The 23,069-nt window shown below is 42.7% G+C and overlaps 1 protein-coding gene across 1 annotated transcript; it reads left to right on the forward strand.

Moving 5' to 3' along the window:
* Positions 1-1,897: 1,897 nt before the first annotated feature.
* On the forward strand, positions 1,898-22,263 carry cfap45 (cilia and flagella associated protein 45). The gene is made up of 12 exons (XM_076281582.1): positions 1,898-2,095; positions 2,252-2,371; positions 2,776-2,885; positions 3,964-4,108; positions 4,313-4,483; positions 5,363-5,541; positions 5,991-6,120; positions 8,245-8,391; positions 11,050-11,163; positions 14,154-14,347; positions 21,564-21,788; positions 22,020-22,263. The coding sequence occupies exons 1-12, from the start codon at positions 2,093-2,095 to the stop codon at positions 22,093-22,095; spliced, it is 1,614 nt and encodes a 537-aa protein (XP_076137697.1). The 5' UTR covers positions 1,898-2,092; the 3' UTR covers positions 22,096-22,263.
* The last annotated feature ends 806 nt before the right edge of the window (positions 22,264-23,069 follow it).

Below are 23,069 nucleotides of genomic sequence, written 5' to 3' on the forward strand. Positions count from 1 at the left end.
ATTGTATTATTATGACCGCCGCGCAGCGAAGCGGCGGTCATATAGGTTTAGTCAGATTTTTTTTTCTTTTTTTTTTTTTTTTTCTTTTTCGCATGTCCAAATTTCTGTCAATGATTCCCGGGACACTGAAAGACCGGGGTAGACGAAACTTGGTGGGCATGTAACCCCATATGGATAGCATGGAACCATCGTTTTTCGTTTTGATCTGTAGCCCCCCCGCTGGACTGCACCCCCCGAAAGGAGGGTAGGGCAGACACAGTTTTCTGTGAATATCTCGAGAACCGTAAGGTTTAGGAGGACCATTTTTTTTTTGTATGTTGATCTCAAGGGGCCATGTCAACCCATTCCATAACCACTCATTTCATGTATAGCGCCACCTAGTTAAACACAAAAAAGTAAAAATGAGGTGTTGTAATCGCAGGTATCTGTGACCTAACATAGTCAAAACTGCACGAAATTGGAAGTGTAGGATCATTATGACACCCTCTGAATGCACGCCAAGTTTCGTGGATTTCCGTTCATGGGGGGCCACACAATAAATTAATTTATGTTACTATACACCAACTGGCCTGTAGGTGGCCGGAGACAGTTTTCTGTGAATATCTCGAGAACCGTAGGGCCTAGGAGGTCCACCTTTTTTTTGTATGTTGATCTCAAGGGGCCATGTCAACCCATCCCATTACCACTTATTTCATGTATAGCGCCACCTAGTTAAAAATTAAAAAGCAAAAAATTAGGTGTTTTCATCACAATATCTCTGGCTGACATGGTCAAAACTGCACGAAATTGAAAGTGTAGGATCATTATGACACCCTCCGAATGCATGCCAAGTTTTGTGTACTTTCGTTCATGGGGGGCCTTACAATAAAATAATTTATGTGTACATTTAGTGACGTACACCAACAAGGATTCCCGGGACACTGAAAGACCGGGGTACACAAAACTTGGTGGGCATGTACCCCCACATGGATAGCATGGAACCGTCATTTTTCGTTTTGATCTGTAGCCCCCCCGCTGGACTGGACCCCCCGAAAGGAGGGTAGGCCAGACACAGTTCTCTGTGAATATCTTGAGAACTGTAGGGCCTAGGATGACCATTTTTTCCGTATATTTGCCTCCAGGGGTCATGTTAACCCAGTTCATGTGCACACATGTGCACAAACAGATACACACACACACACACATTCACAGTAATCATGACACATACTCACACAGTAGACATATACGCTTCCATGCACAGGCACATACGCAGGCACGCACACACACACACACACACACACACACACACTCACACACACACACACCCACACACATAACATAAACATAACACAAACAATCAAGAATTTCTCAGAATTATGAACAGGCAAGATGGAGGTGGGGTTGTATAAAATGAATTTTACATGTGAAATATGAACTAATCATGTTTTGGGACTTGTTGTCTAGCAGATACCAGTGAGAATTGAGTGTGGATAATGCAATTTAGTGAGACAGTTAGAATCATATCCTTTCAGCGTGATTTCTTTTTGTGGAAAAAATGTGCTGGACTGGGCGGCGGTCATATTTTGTACCGCTCTGCGGTACATCTAGTTTTTTCTTCACACAGGATGTTAGTGTGCCGTGGGACGTTTTAAGTGTCAAAAGTGAACCGCGGCACAAAAAAGGTTGAAAAACACTGATCTAAGCGATGTTACGCGGTTTCTAAGCTAAAATATTTTTTGTCACATCCATCAAACATCACCTCACCATCTGCTAGCTGCCGTTACCCTGAATCACTGTAAAAACAGCCCAGCCCAGGCTCCAAAAACAGCAACAAAAACAACCTGGTCCAGCCCAGAGCCCAGCCTGGATTACTGTTTCTACGGGGATTGTAGTCATGGAAACGCAATAACAAAACAGTTCATTTGGTTGGTAAATTACCATAGACTTCGAAGGCTTGCTAAATAACATTGCCCCTTATCGTGGGACCCACTCCGTAATTCAGACGTAGGCTAGTTTAAGATGATGACCTTTCGAGTCATTGTATTTTGATATAGCTAACCATCTTACATCTTTTGCGGTTTTTCACTTGCCTTCCTGATTCACCAGAACAACCATGGTAAGTCCCATTATAAATTAGCTTCTAGGCATATTTGTTTAACAACAAATTCCCCTCACACGAATGTAATAGTTAGGCTATAGCCTACTTAATATTTGCATATGGAAATTGTTTTGATATTGTATTAATGGTAACGTTCAAGTAACGTTTTCATAGCCTCGGAGTTTGATGTCATCATCGGCGCGGCTGTCTGGGAGCAGCTCGCATCGTCGCTATCGCTATCGTGCTCTGAAGTCCCAAGTTGACGAGACGCTCTTCGGTACCCCCAAACCCAAGGTCTATTTTGCATTCACGGCATGGTTACTGTTTCTACTACTCTACTGTGGATTATTAACTACTAATCACAGCCATGATTTAGCCTAGCACGCAGCAGTAAAGTTGTTTCGAAAATCTCATTCGGTTTCTGTTTAAAAAAAAATAGACTAGGCCTTTGCTTTTGACTCTACAGGTAGCTTTTAGGCTACTCACGCTGAGTTGCCAGTCGGCAGTTTAATCATTGTAACTTATGACTTATATAGGCTCATTGTAGCCTATATAATGTGGACACTGTATTTATATAGCCCAGGCTATATTTTTAACAATAAAAAGCAACTTCCTTCTAAACAAGTAGTCTAGCTGTTAAGCAGAATAGCCATGCATCTGTAACGTGTGTGTGTGCTTTACTTTCATTTAACTCCAAGAACTCCTTCAAGAACAGTGCCGATGCCAGAGCTCAGAGTGCTCCATCGGAAAAGGCACCCAAACCAGAGACCGTACGCATCATCACAAAGGACCTGATCCGTGATCTGAAGCAAGTGCCTCCCTTTTTCTCATTTACACAAATGGCCGTCTCCTTAACAGGGTTTTTTTTTTTTTATTATTGCAAAAATACACGTTACATGTTATAGCAATCCATCACTTCATATACTGTTCAACATGTATATTCAATAACATACCATTCATACATACAAAACACACAGTAAAACCCACCTCAAGGGGTGTCAAACTCATTTTCATCCCAGGCCACGTCAGCATTAACGTTGACCTCAAAGGACTGGCTGTAACTGAAAGTCTATGTAAATGTATCATAATATTTATAATAGTAGGCCTAGCTATTGCACAATTGCCTCTGCATTCTATTATTATTGATTACCAATAAATTAACTAGCTTTAAAAGTAGAATTACCATAACCAGTACAGCAAGCAGATATTCTAGTGTACAACTTGTAGGCCTACAGTTTAATAAAAGAAAAAGTTTGGTAACAAAACAATACTGCATCAATGTCAAATATACTGTATGTGATTACCCCCTCGCATATCAATTTATCAGATTAAGGAAACCCTCATCATTACTCATCCATCAATTTTTTTGTTACACACACATACACAATCAAGTCTCTTTCACTTTTGACAATGACAATGGCTGTCTGTCCATAGGAAAGCTAAATGTTTTCCTAAGAACCCATATGAGACATAAGGCAAGATAAATAGATACAACTAGGGTTGGAAACTGTTTGGTGTCCACCAAAAATAGCATCTAGTCAGATGGCCAAAAAAGCTCAGTTTTGGTCTCATCAGACCAAGAAACCTTCCTCCAATCAAGATCGCTTTTAACTTCTTCAGAGTTGTCATAGGTGCCTTGGTGGCCTCCCCTACCATTATTTTTCTTGAACCGACACTCAGTTTGTGATGACGGCCTGCTCTAGACAGATTTGCACATTTACCATATTCCTTACATTCCTTAATGATGGATTTCACTGAAATCTAGGGGATGTTCAGTGACTTGAATTTTTTTTGTACCCATCCCCTGACTTAGGCCTATGCCTGGCAAAAATGAGGCATTGTTGTTACTTACTCCTAACAACAACAAAACAATGATCTGTCTTTAGAATACCAAGTAAAGACCCTTCTGGCCTGTCAATCATCCTCTGTCCATCTGAGATGGAGCGAATCACAGCCAAGTCACGAGTAGCCTCCAAGGAAGACAAAGAGGCTATCTTGGAATCCCAGCGCAAGGAGAAGGAGGCAGTGGTGGTGAGTAGGCCCATTAAAGCCGCAGTTTTTGTAACTCAGCAACATATCTGTAGGAGCTATGCTTTCTTTAAGGTGGTTTTGCTTCAGTGTACAGTGTAGTTCAGTTTGACATGTTTCTACTCAGTAGACCTACAGCTGAAGCTAGTTTAGTTGATGTTTTATGAGATGTGATTAACTGTGAGCTGTCTCTGGGCATCCTTGCAGGACGCTGCCGAGGAGAGGAGGGCACGCATGCGGCAAGCTGACCTCTCGCGCCAGAGGAACCAGACACTCAGTGACTTGGAGCTGGAGGCACGGGACCGTGCCCAGTACCTACTGGAGAGGGCCAACGCCATGCGCATGGAGCAGGAAGACGAGGTCAAGAAGCTCAACGAGGTACAGTCATCTGGCCCGACTGCGGCACACATCACCTGCCAATGCTTCACACACAAATGCCCCGCAGGCGGAGGCAGCTCGCTCTGGGTAGAAATTAGTCACAGCAGATTGCGCTTGTGATGTGTACTGCACTATGAAGGCAGTAAGAGGATGTGTGAGCTGTAACTGTTATACTGTACGTAGTTCTGCAAAATCCCATGAGAACCATACATTCTTCCACAGAGAATGTGCATGATTTAATCTCTTCCTGTCTTATGTAGTTTAATGGAATGAGACTGAAGCCTTCCTCTTGACGGAGGAAGGCTCACCCTTTGACGTGAGCGGGTCAAGAGGACACAAAAGAAATAGAATCCGGCATCATAGCTTTCCTGTAAATGACACCATTACAGGATGCTTGCTAGTTCATACATAGCCTTTTTATGTGGTTTATTTCAAAGTAAGCAGATTGGTTGTCCCCTGTCATATGCTCCCATTATTGTTGTTCCCAATTGTCATTGTTCTGTTTTAGAAAAGGGTTAAAGGATCATTTTCCGTTTGAAGGAAGGGATATTTCAGGCCCGGTAAAAAATCTAAACAAGAGAAGATGGGCAGGAAGGTAGCAAAAAAGAAATGGAATTGACTCACTAAAACAAACAAACAAACCAAAATAAATTAGTGCACTATAATCTCAGCGAGGGCACATGTAAATTATTCCATACACAGTAGCCCCCTTGTATCACTTAAGGTTGAGGATATGTAATTTTTGAAAACCTTCTATGGGTTTCTGTGATTTTATGTGTGAAACATTATGTACCCATTTTGCATGTTTTTGCCTGTGTGTGTGTGTGTGTGTGTGTGTGTGTGTGTGTGTGTGTGTGTGTGTGTGGACACACTATGCAGCTGATCCTAGGAGCACAGTGTCACGCAGTGCGCGATCGCCAGATCCAGGAAAAGCAGCAGATTTTGTCGGAGCTGCAGGAGGAGGAGCGGCGGCTGGATGCCATGATGGAGGTGGACCGCTGCCGGGCACTGGAAACCCAGGACAAGATCGATCAGCTGCGCAAACAGCAGAGGATCCAGTGAGAGGACACACGACAGAAACACACACAAACACACACACACACACACACACACACACACACACACACACACACACACACACACACACACACACACACACACATTCAACATATACAATGTATTAGGGATACTACAGTTAATCAATTAATTAATTAGTTGTCAATTATTAAATTAATCGACAACTATTTCGGTGATTAATTAATGTTGTTGTAGCTGTTTATTACAAACAAACAAAGCAAAAAGCAAATGCATGGGTGGCTGGCAGGGTTACTGGCCTGGCTATGGCAGGACGGCGCCATCAACAGCTTCCTCCTTGCAAGATTATAACACTGATAATCATTATAAAGCTGATAAAACAGCAGTTCTGGTCACTGGTTCCAGTCTGATTTCAGTCTAAGGCCACCAATCTTGTGTGTGTGCCTGTGTGTTTGTGTGTGTGTGGCCTCAGGGGTAAGATGTGTATTCTGAAGCAAATCGAAGAGCGCATGGAGGACCGCCTGTTGCAGGATGAGTTGCGTGAGCAGGAGGGCCAGCAGATGCTGGAGAGCCTGGAGAGGATGCAGATGGAGGAGCTGGAGGTGCTCACAGCCATACACATACACTCACATGCATGTGCACGCCACGCACACACACACACACACACACACACACACACAGACACAGACTCGTACATACAGTATATACTCATTTGTATATATACACAGGATGTGATTTCTGGTCTTGAGTGTTGATACCCCTAACCGTACCGTGTGTGTGTGGGGGGGGGTTCCTCACTTCTGGTCTTATACACCCCCACCCCCCACCCCACCCCTTCAATGATTCCCGGGACACTGAAAGACTGGGGTGCACGAAACTTGGTGGGCATGTAGCCCCACAAGGATAGCATGCAACCATTGTTTTTCGATTTGATCCGTCGCCCCCCCGAAAGGAGGGTAGGGCGGACACAGTTTTCTGTGAATATCTCAGATCTGTCTAGGAGGACCACCTTTTTTTTGTATGTTGGTCTTAAGGGGCCATGTCAACCCATTTCATAACCACTCATTTCATGTTTAGCGCCACCTAGTTAAAAATGAAAAAGCAAAAATGAGATGTTGTAATTGCAGGTATCTCTGACCTGACTTGTCAAAACTGCACGAAAATGGAAGTTTAGGATCATTATGACACCCTCTGAATGCACGGAAAGTTTTTTGGAATTCCGTTCATGGGGGGCCATACAATAAATTAATTTATGTTACTGTACACCAAGTGGCCTGTAGGTGTCCGGACACAGTTTTCCACCTAGTTAAAAATGAAAAAGCAAAAATTAAGTGTAATCACAATATCTCTGGCTGACATGGTCAAAACTGCATGGAATTGAAAGTGTAGGATCATTATGACACCCTCTGAATGCATGCCAATTTTCGTTGACTTCCGTTAATGGGGGGCCATAAAATAAATACATTTATGTGTACATTTAGTGACTGTACACCAACAGAGTTTTCTGTCAATATCTTGAGACCGTAGGGCCTAGGATGACCAATTGTTTGCGTATGTTTGCCTCCAGGGGCCATGTTAACCCATTCCATATGTGCATAAACAGATACATACGCACACACATACATTCACAGTAATCATACATACGACACATACACTCTCAGTAGACATATGTACGCATGCATAATGCACACACACACACACACACACCAGGGTTGTGCACAATTCGAATTGCAATTCTGCTTCCTGTTTGCTAACTCAGTTGAAATGCAAGTGAAATTCAAGAATTTAATTGGAATTTAAGAGCCAGTTTCAATTAAATTCTGGAATTTTGCACAAACCTGACACACACACACATACACACACACACACACACACACACACACAAACACACACACACATAAAAATAAATACGCACACATGCACACAATTCAAGAATTTCTCAGAATTATGAACAGGCAAGATGGGGGTGGGGTTGTATAAAATGTATTTTACACGTGAAATCTATGAACTAATCATAGTTCATAGATTTCACATGTAATAGATTTACATATTTTCATAGATTTCACATGCTTTTGGGGCAGCCATGGCCTACTGGGGCAGCCGTGGCCTACTGGTTAGCACTTCGGACCTGTAACCGGAGTGTTGCCGGTTCGAACCCCGACCAGTAGGCACGGCTGAAGTGCCCTTGAGCAAGGCACCTAACCCCTCACTGCTCCCTGAGCGCCGCTGTTGATGCAGGCAGCTTACTGCGCCGGGATTAGTGTGCGCTTCACCTCACTGTGTGTACACTGTGTGCTGTGTCTGTTTCACTAATTCACGGATTGGGATAAATGCAGAGACCAAATTTCCCTCACGGGATCAAAAGATTATATATACATACTTATACTTAATCATGTTTTGGTACCAGTGAGAATTGAGTGAGCATAATGCAATTCAGTGAGACAGTTAGAATCATATATGCCTTTCACCTTTTGTTTTTAGCCAACAGCCAGCAGCTGTTAACAAGCACATGTCTATGCTTGTTGATATCTGTGTGGAGGTTGTCTGTTTTTTATCTTGATATGATTCATGGCAGGTGGAAAAAAACAGTGTTCCTGAAAATGTGAGCCAGACACCGGCAAAACCAACAACACACACACATCTTCTCACCCTGTGAAGCCTGGGACATACCCCTGATTTACCTAACCACCTTTAGGTGACACCGCCCTCTCACCCCTGCCTTGTAGGCCCTGGAGAGGAAGCGAGACGATCAGATGCGGCTTCAGCTGGAGATCATGCGCATCAATGAGGAGAGCCTGTTGGCCAAGGAGCACAAGCAGGAAGAGGAGAGGCTGGCCGACCTGAGGGCCATGGAGTACACCCGACAGAAGATGGTGAGCAGCAGCACCACAACACACCACTACCACAACATAGCACCACCACCACCCCAACAAACAAACCAAACTAGATTCTTTTAGGTTAAACTTTGTGGGTGTGAGACAGTAGTATAAAATATATATATTTAATTAAATAACAGTTACAGTCACTTCTTTATCTTAAGAAAAGACAGAAGGAGAATCAATAACAGCACATTCCACAGGCCCAAGTAACAGAGGGGGAAGAACCAGCCAGTATGCAGCAGCAACCTGCAGAGATATGTGAGGGGGGTGGGGTCCCACCATGATTGGTGTCAGCACCAGGGCAAACAACAAACAGCAGAAACAGGCACACTGGGCAGAGAGAGAGATAAACTAAACTGTCTGGGGCGTAGGGGAAAGAAGCATCACAAAGACAGCACAGCAAAGTGCACAGCAAACTTTCACATCAATCAGTGTCACGTAGTACAATATAGCTTGGCACTGCACCCAACACACAGTGTGAGAATTAAGATGCCAATGAATTCATTTGAACAACGCCGAATATTTGTTTAAATGTCCAAACTCTATGCAGCTGCCCAACCCAGACAGCAGTAAACTGTCAATCCGCTCTCAGTTATTATCATGGTCCAAACCCAGATTGAGGAAAAATGCTCATGGACGCACCAGTAGACATAACAAACACAGACAAACAAGCCGCTTCCAGACATACACTGGAATCCAGACGGTATGTATGAACACAAATGTCTGAATTTTTTGACCTAGACATCACCCTGGTCTTACCCTACCAGCCCCCTAGTAGACAATCTTCACAGACATCTTTAACACTTCCCTGAAGCAAGCCATCGTCCCATCATGTTTCAAAGCTGCCACCATCATACCTGTGCCGAAGAAAACTGCTCCATCCTGCTTCAATGACTACCGCCCCGTGGCACTGACATCCATCATCATGAAGTGCTTTGAGCGGCTTGTCATGTCACACATCAAATCCATTCTCCCCCCCCACCCTGGACCCCTTCCAGTTTGCATACCGAGCCAAACGGTCCACAGAGGATGCAATCTGCTCTGCCCTCCACCCAGCTCTCACCCACCTGGAAAAAAGAGACTCATATGTGAGATTGCTGTTTATAGACTTCAGTTCTGCATTCAACACCATAATACCACAACAACTCATCTGCAAACTTGACAAACTGGGACTCAGTACCTACCTCTGCAACTGGCTACTGGACTTCCTCTGTCAGAGGCCTCAAATAGTACGTGTTGGCAACAATATCTCAAGCAGCATCACACTGAGCACGGGGGCCCCCCAAGGCTGCGTGCTCAGTCCGCTGCTCTTCACCCTGCTGTCGCATGACTGCACTGCAACCTACAGCAACAATCACATAGTGAAATTTGCTGACGACACAACTCTGGTGGGTCTCATCACCAAGGGCGACGAGACTCAATACAGGTTGGAGGTCGACCTTCTGACCACGTGATGCAGGGACAACAACCTCCTGCTGAACGTCAGCAAGACCAAGGAGATTGTTGTTGACTTCCAGAGAGGTCACACCCAACACCTGCCACTGACCATCGACAGTGCTGTGGTGGAGAGAGTGAGCAGCACCAAATTCCTGGGGGTGCACATCAGTGAAGACCTCTCCTGGACCACCAACACTGCATCACTGGCGAATAAAGCTCAGCGCCGCCTCTACTTCCTACGGAAACTCAGGCGAGCAAGTGCTCCACCAGCCATCATGACCACATTCTACCGAGGCACCATTGAGAGCATCCTCTCCAGCTGTATCGCTGTATGGGGCGGAAGCTGCACTGAATACAACAGGAAAGCCCTGCAGCGCATAGTAACCACAGCTGGAAGGATTATTGGTGCTTCACTCCCCTCCCTGAAAGACATTTACACCACCCACCTCACCCGCAAGGCGACCACAATTGTGAGTGATGCAAGTCACCCCGCTCACAATTTGTTTGATCTACTGCCCTCTGGGAAGAGGTACAGAAGCCGCTTGTACTTGTACACTTGCACACTTTGCAACTTGTTGTTGTTGTCCTGTTGTCCTGAAAACACAACACACTTCTGCTGCTCTTACATAACTTGCACCACTATGCCACTTGCTTACTTAGGTCAAACAGAACTACCTCAGCCATTTATTGGCCTGACTTAGCACTATTATATTGACTGTCTATGCACAATTGCACAATTTCAACCCAATTTTGCTGCTTCTATTTCTTCATTGTATGTGCCTTCTTATTTACTTTTTTATTGTTTACTTGAATGTTATGTTTGTCTGTGGACTTAAATTGGTAGAATATGTCTACCGTGGGATAGTGAGAAACGTAATTTCGATCTCTTTGTATGTCTTGGCATGTGAAGAAATTGACAATAAAGCAGACTTTGACTTTGACTTTGACTTTGACACTCATCCTGTACATAAATGCTGGGTCATGGCATGACAGTGGTGGTGATGGAGGGCAGTCTGGGGTGGGCCTTCAGTGTTTGTTTACGCCACAGAAACAGCTGTTCAGAGGTGACCAGACCAGAAACCCCAAATGAGAGAGAAAGTGATTAAAAACCCGTTCTCCATGTCTATGCACCTCTCATGTGACCATATGTTTCTGCACCCCCCACCCCACACACACACACCACACCACCACTGCCTTCCTCCCACCCCTTTGCAGCAACGGGAGGCGGAGTACGAGGCAGAGCAGCGGCGCATCAAGAGGGAGAAGGAGAAGGAGGTAGCCCGTCTCCGGGCCCTGCAGGAGAGAGACCGGGACTACAAAGCAGAACAGGTGAGCGTCTGTCTAGAATCGAGCCCCGCGGTCCCTGCTTGTTTATGTGTGTGTGTGTGCATGTGTGTGTGTAAGTGTACTGGGAGTGGGGTTGGGGAGGGGGATTATGGGGCCAGGAGTTGGGGAGGTGTTTGTGAGTGGAGTTAGGTGATCAAGATGTGAACTGAAGAGGTTCCTGGTCATGGTTGGTACCTATGGTTGCCTCCAGTTTTTACCTGTTGTAGTATAGCTCATGCACATCCCAGGATTCTGTTGAGGGGCAATTCCACGCAAAACTGTCACGTCCATAACGCCAACACAATGCCATGGTATGGTATGATGTGAATGATGATTACTTGAAATTTGAGCATTCACTCTTCTTGGTTGTAGAATGTACATGAAAAACTTTTCACATAATCATTTGCATCATACAAATACCATGGCATTAAGTTGGCGTTATGGACGTGACAGTTTTGCATGGAACTGCCCTGAGCCTTAGCTTTGTAAAATTACTGTTTTACTTAGCCTACTGTTGTGTAATTGAGCTAACATCCACCTCAGTCATATGTTATAGTATTGCTATGCTCTGAACCTCTGTCAGATCGGTAATTTGTAGCTCTGATGCAAAAAAGGTCATTTCACAAGTTTGGCAAATTAATATACAAACGTAATGTGACCAAAAAACGAAAAACTTTTAGTTTTAGGTATGCAAATCTGAAATAGTTGACACTCTAAAGAGCATTGGTATACTGAATGATTTATGCAGGTTTTGAGCAACATATACTGTCCTCCAGACAACGTCTTTTTCTGAATATTTTAGGAAAACAATGCTAAACATAGTACAACAGTACGGCTCCATAGTAAAAGAGTCTGCAGTCCAGACCTGTCAAATTGGCGGAAGGCGAGGTTCTTCTTTGTTTTCACTGCACTTTGTGAACTACCTGTTGGCAGTACATCGGAGATCTTTCATCAGAGCCTAGAGACAACAAGAGAAGACTGTTCTCCACAGACATCTTTCTGGAGTCAGATGGGTGGCCTTGGGTAATCAGTGACAGGAAATTCTTTTTTTGGCCATCTCCTTAAGCAATTTAAATGTGTTTTTTTTTTTGTTGAGTCAGATGGGGGGGGGGGGTGACAGGACAAGTTAATCAGTGACAGGAAAGACCTTTTTTGGTCATCTCACACAATGACAATCACACAAACAGATACACTGTGCCCTCCAAATGTATTGGCCCCCCCTGGTAAAACTGGTAAAAGTTCCCTGAACAAATCACTCTTTGTTCAGGGAATCTGATCTCACTTGGCATCTCATAAATGTCATCCTGATGAGAGATGAGCACTTACTGCATGTTTACACTTGCCCTGTTGGTGCAGTAGTTGCGGTCAGGTGCTTCTGTTAAGAATCTGGCAGGTTCTCCTTTGTTGCAATTGTGTATGATGTTAAATGACATAATTTCTTTTGGCAATATATCGGTGATCTTGTGACAACAAGAGAAAACTGTTCTTCACAGGCACCTGTCTGTGACAGGAAACCCTGTGACAGGAAATCCTTTTTTTGGTCATCTCCTTAAGTAGCAATTCATTAGCAAGGTTAAGTGATAAATTGCATTGTATACACTTTTAATATTATTTTACATTGTTTTGGAATGCGTCATTTTAAATTACCTTCATTTAGTTTACTAGTTTTTTTCATTTTTAATATATACAATCAGTGGTTTTGTGCACAGAAGATGCATGTAGATAAGTTGGTGTTTTAATGTATGAACATACTCAATTGAACAAAAGAAACTTTTTTTAAATATTTTTTTTTTAATAAAAAATGAAAACTCTTACGGTGTTGACACACAACTAACGGTGTTGACACACAATTGACGATGTTGACAAACTAATTGAGAATTAAACTGATTAAAGATATTTACCTAGTTTTTACATGGAAAAGAGAGAGAGTATCAAGGGAAAGGGTATCAAGCTTCAAACAAAGAGTACCTGGTAACAGGATCTTTAAGGCACACATGAAAATGTAAAAATGTTATGCAAATGTATCTGGAGGTCCTCTATTGGTCATCTATATTTGAACTAAACTGTAAATCTAACAACTGATTTGCAAGAGGACACAATATACTGAGAACTAACTAAGAATGTTATGTAATAGTGTTAGCCAAAAATAGCAAATGCTCAAATTTCATGTAATCATTCACGTCATACCCTACCATCACATTTTATTGGCGTTATGGGTGTTACAAAAAACATAATTTTCCATGGAATTGCCCAATAATAATAATAATAACTAGATGTACCACAAAGTACAAAGTAAAAGTTGACAATCCGTATATGACCGTTGCACTAGCTATGCTAGCAGCAGTCATAATGATTTCTCTCTGGGTCTTAGGGCCGATAATTAGGACTTCTGTCTTATCATTGTTCAGTTGCAGAAAATTATTTTGCATACTGTACTTAGGCGAAAGAGAGATTTTAAAGGCCGCTTTGAGAATTACCATGCCAGAATTCTTTATATTTTGGGGCGGCAGTGGCTCAGGAGGTAGAGGAGTCGTCCAGCAACTGGAAGGTTGCTGGTTTGAGCCCAACTCCTCCTGACCCTGTTGAAGTGTCCCTGAGCAAGACACTTAACCCTACTGCTCCTGATGAGCAGGTGGGCGCCTTCTATGGCAGCCTCCGCAATCGGTGTGTGAATGGGTGAATGTGAGGCGCTTTGGGTGCTTGGAGGAGTCAATTAAAGCACTATATAAATGCAATCCATTTTACCACATCTTACTATCATTTCAGCATTAGATTTGTCTATTTGTAGTTTATTTTGTGATCATGGGTTTCATCTTAGCTGCCTCTGAAAGACAATGACACAATATGTTTGTTTTTTTTCATTGTATTCATTTTCTATAATTAATCATGTGAAACTGAAAGAGATCAGACATCATGTGTAGAGCATCAGACTGACATTCCCTGAAGCTTGTTTGCTAGTTGGTGACTGAGCAGTTTTGCCCTATCTGTGTCAGGATGAGATCCGGGCCCGGCGCAACCAGGAAGCAGCAGAGCGGGAGTGGCGTAAGAAGGAGAAGGAGCAAATCCAGAAGAAGATGGAGGAGGAGGAGAGGCTGCGCGTAGCTCGCCTTGAGCAGGTCACACACAAGGAGCACCTGCTCTCCATCGAAGCTGGCCGGGAGAGAGCTGAGTTTGAGAGGGTGCTGAGGTGGGCAAGCTCACACACACAAAGGCACACACACACACTCACACTCACACTCACTCCAGGCGCGCAGGAACATATTTTTGTCCAGGGGTGCTGAATAACAAAATAATGGATGTCCGACGATTTCTCCCCTAGCATGATATGATTAGAATTTAGACAACTAAATATGCCATTTCAGTGCCGTGTATGAGTAGGCCTAAGATCGAGAAGTTTTATAATGCCCTGGGCAGCCACAGTCCACTGCAACTATGCGCAGCGCCACTCCGACTCATCAATAAAAACTGCGCACGCACACACCAGACCCATAGAAGCGCACTTGATTTTATATCATTAAACTATTTCAGTATATTGTTTTTCTGATTGTCAAAACCACACCAGAGATGTTTGGCTTGAAAATGTATGCTAATTAGGCAATGACCTACTGTACAATGGCAAACAATTTCTGAGTAGCCTAACTTATGGCGTCTCCACTCCACAGCAAAAGTGTCCTAACCACGTTACAGCGGTTTCTATCTGAGCGACTCCAATAATGAAAGGATTTCAGTGTCATATTTTGGTGGCACTAGCTAAGCTGTCGTGGAACTCATGTCTACTGATAGGCAACAGGTCTCACCAACACGAAATTCTAATTGCAAAAGATGCATCTCATCTGTTGTAGTTTAGTATTCGAAATTGGGCTTTTCACAATCCAACGATATATCCTAAGTGCGAACTAGTTGGTGATGGTCTATGAAAACTGCCAGTATGCATGCTACACGGAGTTCTGACAAGGCAACGTCTCTCCTCAGCGAGTCACGTCACTTTCACTTCTATAACGTTTAATCTATGGATAGCTATATTCAAAGCTATCCATAACCTTTTTTGCTATTTGCCTATTTGATATACAACAAATATAACGACAATTTGTAGGCCTATTGATAAAAAGCAAGGGGTGCTGCAGCGCCATCAGCACCCACCTTCCCGCGCCCTTGATTCACTCACTCATTCACTCCTCTGAGTAAAAAGAGGTATAAAAATAACTTTTTGCTGTTAGTTTCACACTGAAAACAGCAAGAAAAATCCAACCTCCAACCAATTCAACCTTTCATGGTTTTCATGATTCACTATGACACTAATGAGGTTCTCAGGGCCTATGGATTACAGTTTTTCACAATTGCTAAAACACTAAACCCTATTCTCTGAACCAAATGCTTAGTTGCCTGAACACATTTCTTGAATAGATAACTGGTTAGGTTTTGCTAAAAGAGAATTCACCTAGTAAAACACAATTTGCATATCTCATTCAGTATGTACGTTTACATGCACAGTTGAGTCGAGTTACAATTATAGCTTTATTGACCGAAGTATGCATGTTTTACTACACTACACAAGATGCCGATTTGCCCCCCATCCTGTTCATAAACACCAAAACATTCCATATTAGCTTTATTAGTTTGCTAACTTGCGATTTTTGCATCATCAGTATAACTAGTTAAATACTTGACATTACTTGTTGATTATTTTTCATATGGACATTCTAGGGGATGTTAACTCATTGAATGCCAAGCTGTTATATAACGTGGAGATATAACGTCTTTCATGAAATATGAAGTGTTGCCTGTAAACTTCGGTAAACTTTCCGGGAAGTGATCAGCGAGACCTGGCGAGACTGCCACCTAGTGATAGACCCACGAAAATGGCCTGGTTTTGACCTGACGTGCATGCGTCACTGATTCGACCCAAAGTGGCAACCGAGTTATGATAAAATGTCCAGATAAAATGTCCAGATTGTGCGTTTTCATGAGTTTTCGATCGTCATATATTTCATTTCCATTCATCACAGAGTTCCCAAAATCACATATAAGGTGTGTTAGAGTGTCTAGTTTCGTAATTTAAAAAAAAAGCTGAAAACGTAATATTACGTTTTTTGCACTCAACGCATGGGAAGGAAAAACGTAATATTACGTTTTTGGCACTCAATGAGTTAAAATATATGTGTGAAAGAAGGTGCAACTTCTTATTATGAGTATGTAGCGTTGCGGCATAAGGCCTAAGTCAGTGATGTCAGGGTTACGGCCCGACTGTATGTCACATCCGGCCCGCGGGTGATAAGGGGAGAAAATATTTGTATTTTATTTGTATTTAATTTTCGGTGGAATCCGTCAGTTGGTCTGTTTCTGCTGCTCGCCTCAGCTGCAGCAGCGTGCTGGCGAGTCAGGACCAGATTTCAGGATTCTGTAACTCTGTAGGCATTTTTGAGGAAAAGTTGTTATACAGCATTTTTAGATAGTTCAAATTGTCCTTAATACAAATCCACCATATAAATTTTTTTTTAGGTCCCCAGTTTCTCGGAATTTGCATTCAAAAATAGATGCCTTGCACTCAGGTGAGAAAAATATTGGTAGATAGGGTAAAATGTTTAACTTTTATGTATCACCACAAAACTTTCACAGTTTGTCACTTACATTAAGACAAGTATTTTTTGTATTACAAGTTTTCTGAAATGTAATGTTTAAATATGCAAATGAGGCTTAATCTACTGAAATATGCGCTAATATGCACAAATTTCCAAATTTGACTCGTAAACATTGGATGAAGCCATTTGAGGGGAAAAGTTGTTATACATGATATTTTGAAGGTTCAATGTCTCCTGAATATAAATCCACTATATAACATATTCATTAGGGTACCAGTTCTTAATATTTTGTACTGAAACAATATGCGTCTCTCACACTTTCAAAACACCACCGTATGAATGGGGCAAAAAAAAAACAGATATCACCGTAAAACTCAGTTTTCTGAAATGTTACTTTTTACTTATTATTGATTCATACAAGTATCACATGACATTCTGCATTTGCAAGCAGCAGTACATGGGTTAGGCTTACAACTGCATCTAGCTGTCTTGCATTCTTTGGTGCAACCACAGGATATAAACTCCTCACAAGCATCCGGAACCGGAGGTAGTGACATGAGTTGAGGAACAAGTGAACTTTCCTGCATTTTCCATCCCAGGAAGTTGAGTCACTTCCAGTCAGCGCATGAAAACCTGGAAGCAGATCAAGGACCTGTGGTTCCATCTGCAAATGTTCCACTATTGCGTGCCTTCATCCAGATATTTTGGTATGACACCATGTGGAAATGGGCAATCGGCAGTACCAAGATGTCGGTGTCTCTCGCTGAGACAACAATGTTTGATGCGTTGCTTCTAATGCAGTGAAGAACAATTCTTGTGTCTGCTTCTTCATGCTTGGCTTCCAAGCAGTCAGTGTTAAAGGTTGAATTACAGGCTTCAACTCTCTCTTCATCACTGAAACCACCTGCAGCAACTATGATCTTATTTGCTGGAGCGTGAAAGTGTGCAAGATCACCCTTGTTTTCTGCATGAGCAATAAACTTCTCCCACTTTGCAGGAAGAGGCATATCTCTGCTCTCAATTGGTTTTCTGATTGCCACCAAGTGTCTTCCATGGCGCTTTCGTGTTCCACTTTTGATAGAATGTGTGTGGTAGCGATCAAACAAAATATCAATTCGCTGGAATTGTGCTCCACTTCTGAGAACAGATTCCACAAAAACATCAGCAAGGTCCCCAAAACTCTTTGCTGCTTGTGGCTTTCCAATGGCAATGACCAGAGCTTGACCATAAATGATGAGCATTGGTTCATCCCGAAGGTCTCTGTTATCAAGGTGGTTGGGACATAGAATGCCAGCAGCTAGAATCTTAGTAAACACTGCCTTTGAACCTGAACGAAGCTGTCCATTTACATCTGCCAGAGACAAGGGCACAACAAATAGTTCATGCATCATAATGCTGTCAAGATTGACTGGGCGCCCTGCATCATATGCAGCAATGAGGCGTTGCAGAATGTTTCGGTCTGCCTTGACAGTTTTCACCTTTCCAGTTTTTGGATCTGACTTCTTAACTTCTTAACAAAGACGCAAACGTTAAATACTTGTTCTTTTTAAGTGTGTCCCTGAACGAGACTCTTCCCCCCCCCCAGATGGCAACAGTCGCTCAACAACAAATGTATCTAATTGACTTTGACCTTTCTGTGGTGCTGTCAACAGCTCGCTTTCAATATCCTGCGTGGCCAAGTTTGCAATGTTTTGCAGGGTCTGGGACAGGTTGGCAGAGAAAAGGCCAAACCTCTGCAAGACTGCAAGCAAAGCATCTTCATCTGCATTGTCCCGTTTCATTCTGCCTTTTGTCTTTTCACTATGGATGTAGTTATCATCTGGTCCCTAGCCAAACTATTCACTTTTTGAATGGGAGCGCTAGGGGCACTGCTATAATAGCATCAAAACCACTATTTTTAAACACTAAGAAGGCTCGACACAACATGAAACTTTGCTCGTAGTATCACCAGGGTCTCTACACATGAACTTGAGCATTGGGAACATTGTTTGTGTAGCCTAGAAGAAGTTTCCTTAAAATAACAACACTGGACCTTACCTATGGCAACAACCGGAAGACAAGGTGATGTAGGTCCTGTGCTAACAAAAACGTATTTAAAGTAAATTCTTTGCAACGAACAATGTTATCAATGCTTGAGTTCATATGTAGGAAGCCTGCCTGATAATAGTACAAGCAAAGTGTCAAGTTGTGTCAAGCCGCCTTAGTATTTTAAAACTAGCCATTTTGATGCGATCATAGTAATTCCCCTTAGCCTAAGTTTGGAAATGTGTGCATATTAGTGCATATTTCAGTAGATTAAGCCTCATTTGCATATTTAAACATTACATTTCAGAAAACTTGTAATACAAAAAATACTTGTCTTAATGTAAGTGACAAACTGGGAAAGTTTTGTGGTGATCCATTAAGGTTTACATTTTTACTGTATTTTCTCGCCTAAGAGCAAGGCATCCATTTTTGAAGGAAAATTCTGAGAAACTTGTGACCGAAAAAAAATGTTATATGGTGGATTTGTATTTAGGACCCTTTGAACTGTCTAAAAATGCTGTATAACAACTTTTCCTCAAAAATGGCTACTGCCTCTTTTCTGAGGCCTTTTTTCAATGTTTGGTCCAGACTATAGTCGCTATCGAAATGTTATCAAACTCGTTACAAAGTATTATGATAGTGTTTGTGCTTTTCAAAGTAAACCGGCGTTATGGAAGACGCAGTTCTCCAAGCGTAATGCAGCCCACTTCCCCTGTCTAAAATATCAGCCTGTTAATCGAGTATGGACAAGTAGGCTACGCAACCTTGCTTTCCGGACTCAGGCATGAGTTTGACAATCGATTCACGTTTTTTGCTGAACTGGAAAAGGATTCTGCGCTTTTTTGGTCCCCATTCACGATTGACGCTTCCGAGGTCCCAGAGGCAATCCAATTGGAACTGATAAAACTGCAGTGTTGTGCACCGTCAAAGGATTAGCCTACTATGTATCTGTTGCAATCGAATCATTTGATCAATCCTTGCCACCACAGTACCCAATGTTCATGGCCTTTGCAGGTAAAATACTTGTGTACATGTATGTTTAGGACAACATATTTATGTGAGCAGCCTTTTCCGTGATGAATATGAATAAATCAAAAGTGCGAAATCGCCTGACTCACGGACATCTGAATGATATTGGCTAAATAGCCACTGCCCAGAAACTGTCCCCCGATATGGACAAGCTGGTGAAAGTTAAAATGTGTCTTTTTGTTTTACTAATTCCTACTGGATATTCAATCACATGGCCTATTGTTGGACTTTATTCTGGCGATTACTTTCTGTGACTAGTTTAGGCCTACTTGGCCAGGCCTTAATTGGCCTAATTATGCATTGACGTGTTTTCATGTGCAAGCCTTCAATAAATATAATAACACTTGTGTTGTTTATAAGAAATGTGTTTTGTTGGCACCTAGTCTATTTTGTTGCATTTCTAATTTATAAATGTAGGCTACTTGCATGGATAGGAAAACGTTTTTAGAGGGTAACTGTCTCCTGCTTTAGGTTATGTAATTGTAGGGCTCATTGTGAGGCTGAAAGGCCTATATGATTCTAACTGTCTCACTAAATTGCATTATCCACACTCAATTCTCACTGGTATCTGCTACACAACAAGTACCAAAACATGATTAGTTCATAGATTTCACATGTAAAATTCATTTTATACAACCCCACCCCCATCTTGCTTGTTCATAATTCTGAGAAATTCTTGAATTGTGTGCATGTGTGCGTGTACACGTTTATGTTTATGTGTGTGGGTGTGTGTGTGTGTGTGTGCGTGCTTTTGTGTTTGCCTGCGTATGTGTGTTTGTGCATGTGCATGCATGCGTACATATGTCTACTGTGTGAGTATGTGTCATACGTATAATTACTGTGAATGTATGTGTGTGCGACTGTGCGTGTGTATCTGTTCATGCACATGTGTGCACATGGAATGGGTTAACATGACCCCTGGAGGCAAACATACGGAAAAAATTGGTCATCCTAGGCCCTACGGTTCTCAAGATATTCACAGAAAACTGTCTGCCCTACCCTCCTTTCGGGGGGTCCAGTCCAGCCGGCTACAGATCAAAACGAAAAACGATGGTTCCATGCTATCCATGTGGGGTTACATGCCCACCAAGTTTCGTGTACCCCGGTCTTTCAGTGTCCTCAGTGTCCCGGGAATCCTTGTTGGTGTACGGTCACTAAATGTACACATAAATTATTTTATTGTAAGGCCCCCCCATGAACGAAAGTTCACAAAACTTGGCATGCATTCGGAGGGTGTCATAATGATCCTACACTTCCAATTTCGTGCAGTTTTGACTATGTTAGGTCACAGATACCTGCTATTACAACACCTCATTTTTACTTTTTTGTGTTTAACTAGGTGGCGCTATACATGAAATGAGTGGTTATGGAATGGGTTGACATGGCCCCTTTAGATCAACATACAAAAAAAAATGGTCCTCCTAAACCCTACGGTTCTCGATATATTCACAGAAAACTGTGTCTGCCCTACCCTCCTTTCAGGGGGTCCAGTCCAGCGGGGGGGCTACAGATCAAAACGAAAAACGATGGTTCCATGCTATCCTTGTGGGGTTACATGCCCACCAAGTTTCGTGTACCCCGGTCTTTCAGTGTCCCGGGAATCCTTGACGGAAATTTGGACATGCGAAAAAGAAAAAAAAAAAAGAAAAAAGAAAAAAAAAGAATCTGACTAAACCTATATGACCGCCGCTTCGCTGCGCGGCGGTCATAATAACAAACGTAATACCAAAAAAATTTTGCCCTCATATCCCGTTCTCCCCCACTTTTCAGGGTTCAACTGGAGGCGATTGAGCGGGAGAAGGGGCGTGAGGAGAAGCACAAACAGCGAGTTCTGCGGCATGCGGACGGCGTGCGGCAGCAGGTACGGGAGCGCGAGATGGTCGCCGTGGCACAGCGCCGCGAGCTCTTCCGTGAGGGCCACCGTCTGGACGAGGAAGCCCGCCAACGCCGCCAGCGCCTTGACGAGATTAAAGAGAAGAAACTTCAGGAGCTCAGGTCAGCCTCAAGACACTGGTGTCTGTGTGTGTGTGTGTGTGTGTGTGTGTGTGTATGTTCGGGGGGGGGGGGGGATTTGTCATTATGTGGAACAGGTGAACAGATTGATATATCATAATTATTGGTCTTCTTACAAATAATGTAATTTAATCTGTAATGGTTTTGGTCCAGTTTTGTGGAGATCGTCTCTCCACAGCGCATCTGACTGTAATTATATTCCCATCTTTACAGGGCTGCTGGCCTGCCAGAAAAATACTGTAACGAGGTGGAGCGCAAGCTACATGCCATTCCCACTCTTGCACAGTGACACTAGCCAAAGAGGGAAATGAGGTGTTTTTTGTTGTTGCTCAGATCAGTAAAATTAAAATTTCAGAAAGATATACTTTAAATATTTGTTAAAACATGTTGTCTCATCTATACTCTCCATCATTTCATGTAGTTGCTGGTACTGCTATTAAAACGGTACATGGATTTATGCAATGCTTTTGCAGTTATTGGAGCACTCAGCCCAAAGGGTATGTCATCTACAGTAGTGATCTGTTATTTAAAAAAAAGACAAAAAGTCCTGCAAGAAAAATACTGTAATGATGTTCAGGGCAAGCTACATCATTCTCACTGTTCAAGAGGCTGATAGGTATGAGGAGATATGAAGCACAATAAGCAACAATATGATATTACCCCTCCACCCCCAAGAATAATAATAACTAGATGTCCCGCAGAGCGGTACAAAATATGACCGCCGCCCAGTCCAGCACATGTTTTCCACAAAAATAAGTCACGCTGAAAGGCATATATGATTCTAACTGTCTCACTGAATTGCATTATGCACACTCAATTCTCACTGGTATCTGCTAGACAACAAGTACCAAAACATGATTAGTTCATATATTTCACATGTAAAATACATTTTATACAACCCCACCCCCATCTTGCCTGTTCATAATTCTGAGAAATTCTTGAATTGTGTGCATGTGTGCGTGTACATGTTTATGTTTATGTGTGTGTGGGTGGGTGGGTGGGAGTGTGTGTGTGCGTGCATGTGCTTGTGTGTTTGCCTGTTTATGTGCCTGTGTGTGTGCATGTGCATGCATGTGTATGTCTACTGTGTGAGTATGTGTCATACGTAGGATTACTGTGAATGTATGTGTGTGTGTGTGTATCTGTTTATGCACATGTGTGCATATGGAATGGGTTTACATGACCCCTGGAGGCAAACATACGCAAAAAATTGGTCATCCTAGGCCCTACGGTTCTCAAGATATTCACAGAAAACTGTGTCTG

This window comes from Alosa pseudoharengus, unplaced genomic scaffold (assembly GCF_046254945.1).
Source record: "Alosa pseudoharengus isolate Yale_2024_CS ecotype anadromous, Long Island Sound unplaced genomic scaffold, YU_APseudo_1.1 YU_APseudo_1.1_scf_13, whole genome shotgun sequence".
Lineage (NCBI taxonomy): Eukaryota > Metazoa > Chordata > Actinopteri > Clupeiformes > Clupeidae > Alosa > Alosa pseudoharengus.

What these genes read in the sequence shown, in the direction of transcription:
- cfap45 (XM_076281582.1), top strand. An exon ending in GACCTGATCCGTGATCTGAA is followed by an intron (nt 2,886 to 3,963) that starts GCAAGTGCCTCC and finishes ATCTGTCTTTAG; the next exon opens with AATACCAAGTAAAGACCCTT. An exon ending in TGCAGATGGAGGAGCTGGAG is followed by an intron (nt 6,121 to 8,244) that starts GTGCTCACAGCC and finishes CCTGCCTTGTAG; the next exon opens with GCCCTGGAGAGGAAGCGAGA.